General features: G+C 30.9%; 1 protein-coding gene across 1 annotated transcript in view; it reads left to right on the top strand.

Annotated features, from left to right (window-relative positions):
• LOC139501452 (sodium- and chloride-dependent neutral and basic amino acid transporter B(0+)-like) overlaps nucleotides 1–11,503 on the top strand; it is a 43,773-nt gene extending 32,270 nt beyond the window's left edge. The window contains exons 7-15 of the mRNA XM_071290529.1: nucleotides 166–300; nucleotides 2,767–2,870; nucleotides 3,331–3,455; nucleotides 3,749–3,861; nucleotides 5,057–5,185; nucleotides 6,439–6,538; nucleotides 7,227–7,333; nucleotides 8,281–8,451; nucleotides 9,819–11,503. Coding sequence (XP_071146630.1) covers nucleotides 166–300; nucleotides 2,767–2,870; nucleotides 3,331–3,455; nucleotides 3,749–3,861; nucleotides 5,057–5,185; nucleotides 6,439–6,538; nucleotides 7,227–7,333; nucleotides 8,281–8,451; nucleotides 9,819–9,953 — 1,119 coding nt within the window. The 3' untranslated portion in view covers nucleotides 9,954–11,503. The remainder of the gene's footprint in view (nucleotides 1–165; nucleotides 301–2,766; nucleotides 2,871–3,330; nucleotides 3,456–3,748; nucleotides 3,862–5,056; nucleotides 5,186–6,438; nucleotides 6,539–7,226; nucleotides 7,334–8,280; nucleotides 8,452–9,818) is intronic.
• Nucleotides 11,504–17,264: the final 5,761 nt, after the last annotated feature.

The following is a 17,264-nucleotide window of genomic DNA, read 5'->3' as shown; positions in this document are numbered from 1 at the left end:
ACCATATAGGAGGTTGTTTCCTATGACCTAGGCTTAAAAAAGAAATTATAGGTAGCTTTTTATATACCTTTGCATTTTCAACAAAATATGAAATTTTTTTGAGGCTTTCAAACCTTGAATGACATTTTTAGGCAGACTTGTACTTAATACTTTTTATCTTTTCAGGTAGTATATTTCACAGCCACATTCCCATATGTTATCTTGTTGATTTTGTTGATCCGAGGAGCTACACTAGATGGTGCTATTGATGGAGTAAAATATTTTTTGATACCTGAATGGTCCAAACTTGCAGATCTGAAGGTATATATGAGTCATGCTTGTAAGATATAGTGACAGAGATTTTGGTCATTATATCATAGACAATTGTACTGAATTTTGTTTTAAATTCAATTCCCTGTAATTGTCAATTAATTATAGTCTTTTTTTTATACCATGGGTACCTAAAATTTGAGAAGTCCTATATTGATTTGTAACTCTTTTCAGTTGTTACCTAACACTACAGGGAGATAACTCTGTAAAAATCGCTAAATGTTTTAATAATGTTGTATTAATACTTTTATGTATGTTAAGGAAATATTAGGTTCTCAATGATCAGAATTAGTGTGTCTATAACTGCTATATATATATCCAATGAAATTTTTAAATCAAGGTGTTTGGTACCACCTTAAGATTAATTAGTTAATACTTTTATATTAAAATTCACTTCTATGCTGGAGACAAGTTGCATTTCAGCTTGTGAGTTTTAATGATACCTTATGAGGGTTGATATTCCTGACTGCAGACTATTTACCAGAGCTCCAGATAAGAATTCACAAATTGGGGTTTTTACCCCTCCATTTTTTATTTAATTGAGTGAAATAGTTTTACAATTGCATTATTTATTCCAAGTCACCCCTCAAGCAAATATCAAATGGGGGTTTTCACAACCAAACTTCTTAATGTATTGTTTTTTTTTCATTTACACAATATTGAATGTTTGTGTTTACTCAACTACTAAAATGACATATATACTATATATACTCTTGAACTAAAAATAAACAATGTTTTTGTCTAATTTTATTTACATAAATCTTATAAGGGACAAGTCTTATTAGAACTTCATATAAGTGATTTGGCCTTTTATGTTCAACTGATTTAGTTTTGACGAGTTCTAACCCTGTTATTGTTAAGTCACGCAAACAAGCCTGGACGTGCCATTGCACGACCCCGTGTGTTCAAGGGAAGCTTCCTGACAACACTAGCTGAGTTGTGTTATCATCATAATCCTCTCAAAAGGAAACTAAAACATGCTTCTATTCAATGTTTTTACCAGAAATTTACTTTCGTTTTAATTCATTGCTAATTGTTATGTTTAATCCCGAGAAGTACGGAAAGAATTATGACGACATGGCTTACGCTAATTGGATAAAGACAGAGAAGATCAAAATGTTTTCCTTACCACATGTACTTTTTAGCAACGGAACATTTCAACAATCTATTTTTAGAAAGAAAGGGCATTTCTGATTTTTAATTTAATAAAAATAGATCTACGCGACGACTATGTAATAGATAAGGGTAAATAACCCACACGATAGCGACTAAAAGCGTGAAGAACTCATGGTTTTGACAAATTATTGGGTTTTTCTTTGCATGAATTGGGTTTTAGAGCTCTGCAATGGGTAATTGCATTGGGTTTTCGATTATTTTTATTGCGTGATCACGCAAATAGGCAGCTTATCTGGAGCTCTGATTTACTATGAGATATATTGTTAAAAGTTCCTCTACCCATGTCTGTCTTGTACCACAATATGTTTTAGGGCCCTGAAAAGATTATAAATGGAAAATTTTTACTGCAATTTGAAAATTCTTTTTTTTATTCATAATGATGTGTTAAGACATTTATGGTTTATTGTCGAGCCTTCGACTTTAGTCGAAAAAGCGAGACTAAGCGATCCTACATTCCGTCGTCGTCGGCGTCGTCGTCGGCGGCGTCCACAAATATTCACTCTGTGGTTAAAGTTTTTGAAATTTTAATAACTTTCTTAAACTATACTGAATTTCTACCAAACTTGGACAGAAGCTTGTTTATGATCATAAGAAAGTATCCAGAAGTAAATTTTGTAAAAATAAAATTCCATTTTTTCCGTATTTTACTTATAAATGGACTTAGTTTTTCTGCGAGGAAACATTACATTCACTCTGTGGTTAAAGTTTTTAAAATTTTAATAACTTTCATAAACTATCCTTGATTTGTACCAAACTTGGACAGAAGCTTGTTTATGATCATAAGATAGTATCAAGAAGAAAATTTTGTAAAAATAAATTTCCACTTTTCCGTATTTTACTTATAAATGGACTTATTTTTTTGGCCAGAAACAAAACATTCACTCTGTGGTTTAAGTTTTTAAAATTTTTATAATGTTCTTAAACTATCCTGGATTTCTACCAAACTTAGACATAAGCTTGTTTCTGATCATAAGATATTATTCAGAAGTAAATTTTGTGAAAAAAAAATTCACTTTTTCCGTATTTTACTTATAAATGGACTTGGTTTTTCTTCCAGTTAACATTGCATACAGTCTGCAGTTAAAGTTTATAAAACATTTATTAGATTCATAAACTATCCTGGATTTTTTACCAAACTTGGAAGCTTCTTTCAATCAAACGACAGTATCGAGAGGGAAATTTTTATTGATGTTTTTCCTCATTTTTGTTGAGTCTGCAATTAACAGCAAAAGTAGGCGAGACATTGGGTTCCGTGGAACCCTTACGAATTTTTTATTATAGGTATGGGTTGCTGCAGCAGGACAGATGTTTTTCTCTCTCAGTGTATCCTTTGGTGGAATTATAATGTTCGGAAGTTACAACAAATTTAGTAACAATGTATATGGGTAAGATTTATTTTCAGAAATCATTACAGCATCTTTATTTATTTAATCAAATATGACTGACGGAAATGAGATGACCATGTCAGTTATTTTTTTTTAAATTATGACATATTACTAACTTCTGTCCATCCCATTTTAGTTGCAGCAATCATTTGATTGCCTTTTCCAAATTTTATGAAACTCATACACAGTGCTAAAAACTTTAACATGCAGACTGAGATAATTTAGGCAGCAAGTTGTATACTGTTCTAGAGTAATGCCCCTTTTAACTTGGAAATTGCAAAGCTTGAGCAGGGCATATGTATCCTGGGACACATTCTTCTTTTATTTTTAGCTATATCTGTACCGTAGCACAGTCTATATATCCTGTTTTATTTTTAGCTATATCTGTACCGTAGCACAGTCTATATATCCTGTTTTGTTCAAATAGGGATGTCATATTTATATGGGTTTATATTTATAGTGATGCCTTGTTAATCGCTGTAATGGATCTGGTTACCAGTATAATTGCTGGTTTTGTCATTTTTACAACATTTGGAGCATTAGCTAAGAAAACAGGACTTGAAGTCTCAGAAGTTGCTAGGGGAGGTAAGAAAAGATGTTTTTCTTCTTTTTTAATCTCTTTAAGGAGAGAGCATGTAACTTTTAAATACATTGTCGAGCTATTTAAATAGATTTAGACATGAGAGTCTTTATTTGAATAGCTATTTTAAAATTTAAATTCATATTTTATTTAGATTATAATCAGATGATGAAATCTTTTGAATTTGGTACCATTGAGACTATCACAACAATTGAAAAAATGATCCTCAGTTTAAAATCTGTTGAAACAATCAAAATTCTTCTAGTTCCAAATAAAAAAAAAAAATTTTCTGTTACAGGTTATGGATTAGCCTTTGTAGCCTACCCTGAGGCATTGTCTAACCTACCACTACCTCAATTATGGTCTGTTTTGTTTTTCTTCATGTTGTTTACACTTGGACTTGACAGTGAGGTAAGATAGTTTTGTATAGAATTATCTCCCTTTTTAACCTTTTTGTTAATGGTAATATATGAGCTGCTTCAGATAGAAATCAACCTTATGTAAGTGCACATATAAGTCTTTGTTGGTTTTGGAACATTCAAATAAGATATCAAAGAGGAATGTTGGTCTGTTTAGTAGGTTCTTATATCAACCAAACAGTTACAGGTTGCATTTCTGTAAATATTGACAATGCTATTTCCCATAGGAACTCCTTTTACGGCTAAAACTATACCACTTTTACTATGAAAATTTGAAAAAAATCTTATCCTAGAATTGAAAGTTGATATGCACTACAATTTTTTTCAAAGGTCAAAATATCTGGCTGTGTGGCATATTTTTAACGTTTATATGCCCTGAACTTTTCAGAGTTTAAACTAACACTAATTTTCTTAACTACCCCTACCTCGAATGAAGGGTTACCACAGATTTCAATGTAAACACTATGCACATGTATATTTACTGGTAACATTCCCAAGTTATGTCTCTATGAGATGGAACACAGAGAGCATTACTGGGAACCAGTATGTAAACAAAATTAATTTTCTATGAATATTCTAAATCTCCCCAAAAGAGGCGTGGTTTGAGAAACAGCTGTATTTACAAAGTGCAACCTACAGACGTTGCATCAAGATATTTTTTAACCCTCAATAAGTTAACAGATGCATTGATAATGGCAGATACTTATTTGCATAAGGTCGTTTTTTAAAATCCGACGCAGCTCATATACTTCAGCAGTTCTTTGCTGTTAAATTTTGCATAGGACCCAGACTTTTTTCTTATTTTTGACTGGAAATAACTATTATATTTGTGATGATGATTTTGTCTTATACTCTTAATAAAATAAAAAAAAGTTGAATATTATCAATTACATTATTTTGAAATGTGGGCAATGATTATAATACTGCGGAATCATTTTTTTTTAAATTTTAAGGAATAATTATTACAAATAGTATCATATTGTTGTGGACTATTTCTATGCAAACCAATGAGAAACTTGTATTTTGTTAAGAACTGGTACCCACATGAATACCAATGAGTCCAGTTCATAAGATAGGATTGTAAAAATCTATTCATAGATTACTATGAAACGAATAAAGTTAATGCTTTTCAAGTTTTGTTTTTTGTATTCAAATACATATATGATATCTAATATATTTTTTTGCAGTTTGCTTTATTGGAAACAGTTTTGACATGTATACAGGACGAGTTCCCAAAACTCAGAAAATATAAAAGTCACATGTGTATTGGTTTGGGAGTGATATGTTTCTTTATGGCTTTACCATGTGTTACACCAGTAAGTATAAAAGTCACATGTGTATTGTTTAATTGTGTGTTTCTTCTTGGCTTTGCCATGTGTCGCAATGATAAGTATAAAAGTCACATACATTTGTACATGTGTATTGTTTTGGTTGTGTGTTTCTTTTTGGTTTTGCCTTGTGTAACACCAGTAGCTATAAAAGTTACATGTGTATTTATTTCTTGAACAGTAATTGTTTGATTTTCTGCCCTTAAACGAAATGTCTGTTTTCCATTTAAATGATATGAAATGTATCATTGAAAATTCTAAAAAAAAAAAAAAAAAACCAAAAAAACAATAGTTGCAATAGAGGGGAAATAACTCTGGAACTATTTTTTATTAACACTATAGAAAGAAGGTTCTTTTTTATAAACAAATGTGAATAAATCAATGTAAAGAAATTTTAAATCAGTTGTAATCAATGATATGGTTTTGAAGGACAATGTAAGATGTTTTGAAGGACAATATAAGATGTTTTGAAGGACAATATAAGATGTTTTGAAGGACAATATAAGATGTTTTTTACCAAGGCTAAGGCTAGAAGAGTACAAAATATTACCTGATACAAGGAGTCGATAAGGGCTGATTTTGGCCCCAAATTTCAGGTTCATCTGATGAAAGATTTTGGACACTTTTCAAACACCTAAGTGTCTGTTTAGTAGATTCAATCCATTTCAAATGCTAAAATTATCAGTAATTTTGCATGACTTAATGACTTAATGATGCTAGTATCTGATATATGTGCATTGTATTGTAAAAAAAAACAGCCCATATGTATGTAACGGATGTAATTTACTTTCTTATAAATAGGTTAAAGTTGACATTTTAACAATTTTGCAAAACTGCTATGTTTTGGGGCCATAAAGGGGTCTTACTGAACCTACTCCTTTGAAAAGATACAGAGGACACCAAAGTGACAATTTTTTCAGTATTTTAGTTTAATAAGAACACTTTAAAGGCTGAAAGTACATAGCACAAGATAAAATAACATAAAGAATTTGAAAAAATATAAAGTCCATATAAAATTGAGAATTGAAATGGGGAATGTGTCAAAGAGACAACAATCCGACCTTAGAATTTTTTTTATATAGTTGTTAAAATATTTTGAATTATTTTTGCAGAAGATATTGTTTAGTGTAGAAATTGATGAGATTATCTCTCAAAGAAACTGTCATTTCTAATGAATTACCAGTTGCATGCAAACATTATACTCAGTGTTATTTTTACATGGTGTTATATTTATTTTACAGACAGGAGATTACATAGTAGGATTAATGGACAGTTATGGTGCTGATTTCTCTGTATTGTGTGTAGCCACATGTGAATGTGTATCCGTACTTTGGGTTTATGGTAAGTCTGTCTTATTTTTTTTTAACAAGGAAATTAAAAGGGTTTTAAATGAAGATGAACATCATGTTTCTTTATGAACATATGAATGAACCATAAACTTTAAATCAACAAAAATATTCATGGCCAAATGAATTTAAGATGGGTTTTTTTTTTTTAACAATTTTCAAGATTTATCATAAATCAAGCAGCTAAATATGAAGATCAAGAGATAAGATTTGGTAAGAGTGCCAATGAGACAACTCTACATCCATGTCACAATTTATAAACCATTATAGGCCAAGAAATAAGATTCGGTAAGAGTGCCAATGAGACAACTCTACATCCATGTCACAATTTATAAACCATTATAGGCCAAAGTACAGCCTACAGCACAGTCTTGGCTCACACTGAACAGCAAGCTATAAATGAGCAGTGTAAAACCATTCAGACATGATTGTCTAGTCGAAGTAGGAATGTTCAGTCCATGGCACAATTTAGAGAATGCCATGCTGTTACACTACAACACACTTGATGTGTACAAAGCTATTCTGTTCAGTCTCAAAAATTCTTCCGTTCCATATTATTATTTGTTTTAAAAATTTCAGTTTGAGTTATCTGCCCTTTATTCTTAACAACCAACATTTTCATCAGATACTTTAAATTAATTATTCATACCAATAAAAATGGTTTTGTTTACTTTTTTTCACAGGAGTGACAAGATTTATAAAAGATATTGAATTTATGTTGGGTAAAACCCCTGCACCAACAACATATTGGTTGTTTTGTTGGGTGTTAGCTTCACCACTTCTTATTGGGGTAAGTAATATACTGTTCAGAAATTATTGCGAGGACTGGGTGTGATTGCAATAGTTACACACATTATGACATCTGATGCATATATATTTATGCAGATAAGCCTTAATTGCATTAATTAATTTCAAAAAAATCACAATAATAAATGCATTCAAAATTTATGAATATACAGAATTTCAGGTTTAATCATCTTTACTCTATGTATAAAACTTTTAGATATTTTTAAAATAATCTGTAAATCAGGAAATATAAAAAAAGATATATGATTGCCAATGAGACAACTCACCACAAGAGACCGAAATGACACAGAAATTAACAACTATAAGTCACTGTACTGCCTTCAACAATGAGAAAAGCCCATACTGCATAGTCAGCTATAAAAGGCCCTGAAATAACAATGTAAAACTATTCAAAAATGTTTTTATGAGTATTTGATATCTTGTCAAATATACTCTTCTTAACATTTTTATACTTCCTATTTAATTGTATTGTGCATAGCTATAGGTACTGCTAAAAAGGAACACAGCAGAGATCAAAATGCTCAATTGTCTAAGGGCCTATATAGCTATATTGTGATAAAAAACAGCACAAAATTCCACAACATGCCATGTTCAGTACAAAATCCCACTTCTCTGGAAAAAAAGAAAGGTTCAAGCAAAATAAACAAAAACATTTAGTAAACTATAAATAAATTAAACACCATGCATCTAGGAATAAAAGAAAAGAGGAGGTCTTATATAGTGTAAAATAATATTTTAAGACTATTCTATATTTCATTCATTAATACTTGTTGTCACTGCTCATATTGAATAAATTTTACAGATTTTTGACAATTCATGTTGTTGGGAAAAGCTACATGGTCTGTTTGTATACTATGAGATTGACTATGTACTTAAATTAAAGTAATATTTTAACCATTGCTTATGTATCATGTTGACTTTACATTACAGGGTCTGTTTGCATACCGTCTAATCGAGTATGTACCACCTAAAGTAAAAGATGGAGTATTTTTCCCAGAATTCGCCCAGATTATTGGATGGTGTGTGACTGCCATAGTGTTATGTCCTATACCTTTGTACTTTGTTTATAAATTCATCATCACTCCTGGGAAAGTCACTGAAGTGAGTATACACTGAAATGTTAAATTATATGTAATTATTTGTTTTTTGGCAATGTTGCTTTAAAAATAGCACAATGTTGGATTTAAAAATAAAAAAATGATTCAACAAAATATTGGATACATGTGTAAGATTGCAATTTAATTTATCAGGTGACTAAGTTGTACTTTGAAACCGGACAGAAACAGATCAAAAAGTCTTCTTTGTGAGAGTTGCTCACCGTGAAATGCAATATTGTTTTCAAAGAATTTTTGGTTTTACTGTCCATACAAAACCAATGAAAATTAGTTCTCAATCATCATAAATGAGTCCATGAATAATAATTGGTTCACAGTAATCTACTTTTTAAATCACGTGGCCCGAAGGGCTAAGTGAGCTTTTCTCATCACTTTGCATCCGTCGTCGTCGTTAACTTTTACAAAAATCTTCTCCTCTGAAACTACTGGGCCAAATTAAATCAAACTTGGCCACAATCTAACAATAGATTGTGGCCATCTAGTTTGAAAAATGTGGGTAAAATGTAGATTTTGGTTTATATCTCTGAAACCAAAGCATTTAGAGCAAATCTGACATGGGGTAAAATTGTTTATCAGGTCAAGATCTATCTGCTCTCCAATTTTCAGACAAATCAGACAACCCGTTTCTAGTTTGAAAAATGTGTCCGATGACCCTGCCTTTGAACCAAGATGTTCGACATGGCTAAAAATAGTGCATAGGGTAAAATGCAGCTTTTGGTTCATATCTCTGAAACCAAAGCATTCAGAGCAAATCTGCTGTGGATAAAATTGTTCATTAGTTCAAGATCTACTGCCCTGAAATTTTCAGACCAATCGAACAACTTTTTGTTGGGTTGCTGCCCCTGAATTGGTAATTTTAAGAAAATTTTGCAGCTTTTGGTTATTATCTTGAATATTATTATAGATAGAGATAAACTGTCAACAGCTCTAATGTACAGCAAAGTAAGACCTAAAAATAAGTCAACATGACCAAAATGGTCAGTTGACCCCTTAGGGAGTTATTGCCCTTTATAGTAAATTTTTAGCAACTTTTGTAAGTTTTGTAAATTATGTAAATTTTTACAAATTATTTTCAACTGTCACTTCTGGGTCAAATTAATAATTATAGATAGAGATAACTGTAAGCAGCAAGAATGTCCAGTGAAGTAAGATCTACTAACACATCACCAACACCAAAACACAATTTTGTCGTCTGTCCTTTGTTTAATATGCACAAAGATCAAGGTGAGCGACACAGGCTTTTTAGAGCCTCTAGTTTGATAACCACTGTAGATAACATTGCACCAAATGTCAACTTAACCACATATTATTGCACCAAACATCAACTTAACCACATATTATTTCTATTTACAGAGACTTAGAATAGTAACAACACCAGCAGCTGACTGGGGACCTAATACCAAGGAAAAATTATACAATGCTGACACACAATTTACAGACATTGGAAAAGCAGCTTACGCTTATGACAATCCTGCTTCACAATTATAAACTGGAGCAAAATTAGAATCATAAAGATATAACTTTTTCTTTGAAGTATATTTCAAAATGAATTTCACACATAGTTTCAGGGTACTTGTATAACAAAGAAATGCAGAGCTATTTTTAACTTTTACTCATTTTAGTTAAGAATTTTGTGAATATGACAGAAAACCATCACAAATATATTGTAAAATGGTTTTCTCCCCGACTTTTTTCAGTATTTTAATCAATTCCAACATAATTTTAGTGCTGAATTTTGAAATGTACATAGTTTTACATCTTTTTACTATATAAATGCAAAATTTATAAAATGTTTTTAAAGTTAATTTATGGATTCAGTTTGAAAAATTACATTTCTTTGATTCTATATGACATTATTTTTTAACTTAAAACTCCTTCATTTTTTATAAGTGATTTTTAAAAGGGATGAATTGAGAAATTTTATGATTTTAATTTTTTATTGTTAGACTGCTTGTTTTTTAAAGATGAATATTAAAGATAAAATTGTTATAAAACTAAATACAAAAATTTGACTTTCTGAAAGTAGAATGAAGTTATAAAGTAAAATAATGATTTTGCTAATATTTCAAATGTTGCATACAATAGATACCTCATTTGTGTTATTTATTTTTAGGAACCATTTCATTGAAATGTTATTCAATTTTTGTCTACTCTTGGTTGAACTGTTTTCAATGCAGGCTTACTTTAAATCTCAAACTTTAGTTACACAAATGATTAATAATTCAGATTTACCTTAATTGAAAAAAATTTGACATACAAAAATATTTAATTTTGCAAGCAACGAAACAATATTTTTCTTCTTTTTTTGATTTGAATCATCAAAAAGATTTTTTTACAATATCAATGAAATTTATACCAGAAACAAGGGTGTACTAAATAATCATGTCTGCATTAGTTTGATATAAAGATGTTCACACTTTCATGACATTCCTTTAAATTATGACCTTTTTATATGTATATAATTTCCTTTCTACAATTTTATAGTTGTTAAACATATCAAACAAGATTTTTTTACAAATTATATATATCTACATTTGTACATATCATGTATATCATTTCATAACGAGGAAAGATCTATGTTTTGCTGAATCTGTCTAATTTTATTATATAGATTGGGCAACGGATTCGTGTGGTAATTTTCTTGTATCCCAGTTTCCAAATATTACATTAACTATTAAAAGTAGATTGAAACAAAAATTCATATCAGCCTATATATTTAACTTTGTTTGGTATGACTTTCAATGTTACAAAATCATTCTTTTACTGAAAAGATAACTGTCCATAATAATTACACTAAACAAGAAACTTAAAAAGATGTAACAAAGCAGAATTTAATTGATAAAGTATTTTATTTTTTTACTCAAGACAGAAATTGTTGTATTTTTTAAACAGAAATATTTTTAAGATAGTTTCCGTATTTTTATTATCATCGACATGTGATTTGTTGGTGATATTTTATTGTTATTGATATTGTTGAAATCCATGAATCGATTGTTTGTACAGTTATCTCATTCAAAATAAATAGATACAAACATTTATATGTTTTTTGTAAGAGTTTCCTGTTTCATAGATATATACACCCATTATCTCTATTCAATGTATACAAACTAGACGTAATTATTGTCCTTTAAGTATCGCCTGCATCTGATTTGGTAGAATGTCGGACTTAAGATGCTTAAAGGTTTGAAATTCCCATGTGGCATAGTTAGTTTTACATCATTTTCAAAAAACAATACCTGTATAAAAATGCCAAAGATTTTTTTAATTTTGTGATTTTTAAAATTTTTAGAACATAAGTCACCTATATTTGGTAAATAAAATCATTGCATGTATACCGTAAATTGCAGATTGCCTCACATGCTAGCCTTTGCCATCACTTTGCCAACATCTTACATTCAGGCCATCATTTGTTGTCCAGGAAATATTTTTTAATACCTAATGTCAGAAACTGCTATATGGATTAAAAGTAAATCTTTCTGCTTCATCTATGAAGTTTGAGGTTTGTTTAGACTTATCAAAGAACATTGCCATTGTGGTTAAAAATAGAACATCTTGGTCAAACTTTAGCTTTAATAGGCAACAAAAAATAACTATATAGCAAAGATAAAAAACTAACAAGGGAACAGTATTCATGACATGAGCTGTTCCAACCCAGAAATATTTAAAATAATCTGCTGACTTGTTTTTATTTCTAGTATTGCCCCTGGAATGAACTTGAAAAAGCATTACTTTGGCATAGTTTGTGATTAGCTAACTTAAAGAACTGCATATTAAAGGTCATTAATATTTTGTTTGCACCTGTATAAGAATCTCAGTTCTATGGAGATTATTTGGCCACACCCCTCAGTCGGTCTTTTAAATGAATCTTTGCTAAGTTTGCATGTTTTAGTTTGTAATTTAAGTCATTTTATGTGGAACCACAAGTGAAAGGTCAATGATGTTTGGCATATTATTCTATAAGAAAGGTCACATCTTATTTCCATAGGGATTATTTGGAACCATCTCCAGGATAATGTAAGATATACCACTTATGGTAAAACAATGAAATTTTGTATAGTTGAAAAAAGCATACATGACCTATTTCCATGGAGATTACTGGTATATTTGTCCATCCTCCTTAACATGGTCCATTGAAATGTTTGCATAGATTACGTTTTAAAGTTTGTATTTTTGGTACTGTGGATTCATTATTATTTGTTGGATACCAATTTTTGTGGGTATAGGTGAACCACGAATTCAAATGTTCAACGAATAACATATTTTCAATAGGCTGTGCATACAGATATTAGTAAAACCACGAAATCAAATATCCACGAATATGCACGTTTTCAGCAATCCACGAAAATTGATACCCACGAAAATAAACGAATCCACAGTATATTTAAAGGTCCATTTCTTATTTACAGAAGTAATTTTGCTCTACAACTTTCTGTCATGGTACATTAACCTTGATTGTTTTGCATAGTTTCTTTGTTAAATCAACAATTTAATTTATTGACTTATCTTCCAAACTGAAGGAGTTAGATTAAAAGTGAAGATTGCAATAAACAAATCTACATGAACAAATGTATTTACCCAAAAACAGGAGAAAAGTTTACCAATGAACCTGTTTTGGAATTATTGTCCCTGAAAAATCTATTATGACCAACATGCCCCAGTTTTGAAATTTGTCTGGGATTTTGTTGGACTTGGGTTTAAAATGAGGAAAATAAGATGTGTCTAATCTGAAAGTTTCTAAAAAATCTATTAACCGTTTGAAGTTATTGTCCCTGAAATAACAGTTTTTCAATTTTATCTTTCTTTTTTTATTTTCTCTGAAAACTTAAAAATATTTATTTTTGACAACCTATCTGGAAGTTGTTGCCCCTGAAATGTCAATTGTTTCGGGTTTCTTTTTCTGTGGTTATCTAGTAAACTTAAGGAACTAGGATGAGTGTGAACAGCAAAACATAAGTACATGAGCTATTTGTAACTGGAGGTCTCATTTCCACTTCAAATACCAGGTAAGCATCTCGTTTGTACTTTTCAACAATAGCTGCTGATTAAATCTAGATTTTTTTTAATACTTCATACTGTAGTTTTGTTTGCAAGGCCGTAACTAGGCATCTTATTTTAGTGAGGCAAAATAATTGAGCCGAGCGAAGCGAGGCGAAGCGAGGCGAAGCGAGGCGAAATTTTTTTTTGGAGGGTATGAAATGAATGGTGCAAAATCCTGCATTCTAGGCATTTTTAGAGTGTTTCATAATGATTTGAATTTGGACACTTTTTATATAAATTTTTCATATTTTAAGACTTTTACTTACACCAAATTTTTAACAACTTTATTTAATTTATGTGTTAGATAATCATCCAAATATCACTGATTTGAGTCTGCTGCCAGAACATAGAACAAACATCGATTCAGTCAAATCGTTTCAGAATCATAATTTGGTCTGCTGATATCCTTATCGCGATGAAGGGAGCATGGCAAGACCGCACAATCTCTCGCCACTCATGCATGCTCTGTTCCAAGTTTTCAGTCGTTTCAGGGTAGTCAGTGTTTCTAAAGGTAGCACATTATCATCACCATCATCAACACAATGATCAATGTCTTCTTACAATTCCTTCTCCATCAACAATTCGGTAGCAGCATCGGTAGTAACAGTTTTGTTTGCAAAAGGAAATTAAGCTTTCCTGTAAGCACCACCATACAGTCGCAGTTACAACATATTAAACTCGCTTTTACGCTGACAAAGAGTAGACAAACTAGGGATATAATGAGATAAGATATATGTATATGATTCTATCTAGAGTAAGTATATATGATATGGGTACAGGGGAATTGGAATGGAGTTTTTGACGTTTACATGTAGGTCCATAATTTCAAATTATTTCTGGAAATAGTTGGTGGTATTTTAGTTCCAGAATCTATAAATTTAGGGTTGGGGGTTGGGGTGTTCGATTCCGAAACCCCGAATATAAAGAAACGAAATTCCGTAGTCCCGAATAAGTAAAGACAAAATCCTGTGTTAAAGGTTCTACCATTCCTCAATAATATCAAACTGGAATATGGGATATTCTTTCAATTTTTAAGGTTAAAGAAACATGGATAAAAACTAATCCATGCATGTTTCTTATTATTTATATTTTATTTATCTGTAAAGGGAAAGATTAAAGTTCATGAAATGAATACGCAGACAGGACTGTCCCCTTGCGATGCCCAGTACTTGATTTGTCAAAAGTTGGTGAAACGGAGAAATGAATACGCAGACAGGACTGCCCCTTTCCGAAGACCAGTACTTGATTTGTCAGTCTACTTATCGTTTTTGGATTGTTCTAATGAAGTTATATGCAATACTCAGATTCTGTTCACAAAAAAAAACTAGTTTACTAGAATTATTCCTTCTTTACCTTCAGTGTCACTTTTCCTTTTTCTGCAAGAGCCTGTTTTTAACTAGAGATCCATGATGATTATCGTTACTAGGTTAATGTAATCGGGAAACATCACCCGTTGAGATGCTGAGTTATATCCAGGAAGAATAGTTTAAAAGGAGTGATGACAAGTTATAGAAATTAAGGTTGAGACAGAACAACAAACGATTATTATATTTATATATATGTTTAAAAAAAAAATTAGTGTCGAAATTTTAGTGAGGCAATTGCTCACTTGCCTCAAGGGTAGTTACGGCCTTGGTTTGAGTACTTTTACTTTGGTTTGACTAAATCTGCACTATTTTTCTGTTACCATATGAGGCCGGATCTGTCTGCTGTGCTCATTTGTCCTGGTACACTGGACATTTTCGTTTGACTTGGTTCATCTAACCTTGACTTCAGTGTCATGGTTTAATCTTGTTTATGGGGACAGTTTCTCATGAACTAGTAATAATTTTTAATTTATATTTGGTTCATAGAATTATTGTTAGGTGTACAAGTGTGGACACAGATCAGTATGGATAGTACATAAAAAAAAGAAGATGTGGTATAATTGCCAATGAGACAACTGTTCACAAGATACCAAAATGACACAGACATTAACAATTATAGGTCATCGTACAGCCTTCAACAATGAGCAAAGCCCATACCGCATAGTCAGCTATAAGTACGTATGTTAAACAGTGTTTCTGACAAAAAGAGTTTTCTGGTTATTCCCCATATGGTTCTATGTTAAGTTGATGTGTCCAGTGAGAGCCAACCTGTACCAAATACTGAAAATAGCAGTGCCTTTTTTTAATATTGAATTTTAATGTTCAATATATATAGGAAGATGTGGTATGAGTGCCAATCAGACAACTCTCCATCCAAGTAACAATCATTATCTGTAAAAGTAACCCATTATAGGTCAATCAAGACTGTGCTGACGGGGCCTTTCATAGATTTCATTAAGCTAGAACTTGCTTTGAATATCAAATCTACACATTGGCCAACGTACTGCGAGTGCTTCCTGTACATATTATGTACATTCCTGTAAATAAATTTTGTGCATGTGCTACGGGGCGCCGAATGGGACTCTTGTGGTTTTGTACAAAATTCAATTCTGTCATAACAAAATCATTTTTGTCTTACAAAACTATGTGATACAGATTTGTTTTATGAGAACTTCAATTTTATGATGACAAAATTAATTTTTGTAAACAAAATTCAGTTTTGTAGGCAAAATTCCGTTTTGTAGACACAATTCAGTTTTGTCATGACAAAAGTCAATTTTGTCAAATAGGTATGCAAATATAAACTTATTTGCATACAAAATTGACTTTTGTTACCTAATATGGAAATTAAAACACAAAAAGTCAATTGTGTGAGACAAAATTGACTTTTGTGAGACAAAATTGACTTTTGTGAAACAAAATTCAATTTTGTCAATTTTGTCAATTTTGTCTCACAAAATCGACTTTTGTGAAGACAAAATTCAATTTTGTGCGACAAAACTCATTTTTGTGACAACAAAATTGACTTTTGTGAGACAAAATTGACAAAATTGAATTTTGTCTCAATTTTGTGAGACAAAATTCAATTTTGTCAATTTTGTCTCACAAAACTTTTGTGAGACAAAATTGACAAAATTGAATTTTGTCTCAATTTTGTGAGACAAAATTCAATTTTGTCAATTTTGTCTCACAAAAGTCATTTTTGTGACGACAAAATCGACTTTTGTGAGACAAAATTGACAAAATTGACTTTTGTGAAACAAAATTGACAAAATTGAATTTTGTTTCAATTTTGTGAGACAAAATTCAATTTTGTCAAAAGTCAATTTTGTGTAACAAAAGTCGATTTTGTATGCAAATTAGTTCACAGAATCCAAACTTTACTAATTTGCATACAAAATTGACTTTTGTCGCCCTAATTTCAAATTAGGTAACAAAAGTCAAGTCTGTGTAACAAAAATGAATTTTGTCATGACAAAAGTGACTTTTGTCCACTGAAAGATAATTTTGTATCACAAAATTGACTTTTGTAGTATGTTACAAATTTTGTATAACTGAACTCATTTTTGTTGAACAAAAGTCATTTTTGTCCGTACAAAATTGAATTTTTAGGACAAAATCACAAGAGTCCCATTCGGCGCCCCGTATGTGCAGCGTTTCATTTCAACATTCAACTTTGAAATAACTTCTATTAAGTGTGAATACATTAACATTTAAATTAGCTGAGTGTGCTCCAACGCTGGATAATTTACCTGAAGAGGCAAAAGATTTGAAGGATTGCCAAATAATTCCGATAAAATTAGTTCCAAAATTTGATTTTAGATAGCAGCAAAAACTCAATATAAGAAAAGGACCACATTAGATACAGTTCTGTCTGATATACATGTAATTGAAG

This window comes from Mytilus edulis, chromosome 13 (assembly GCF_963676685.1).
Source record: "Mytilus edulis chromosome 13, xbMytEdul2.2, whole genome shotgun sequence".
Classification (NCBI taxonomy): Eukaryota; Metazoa; Mollusca; class Bivalvia; order Mytilida; family Mytilidae; genus Mytilus; species Mytilus edulis.
The sequence above is the reverse complement of the archived record's forward strand: the minus strand, read 5'-3'. Positions and strand labels throughout refer to the sequence as shown.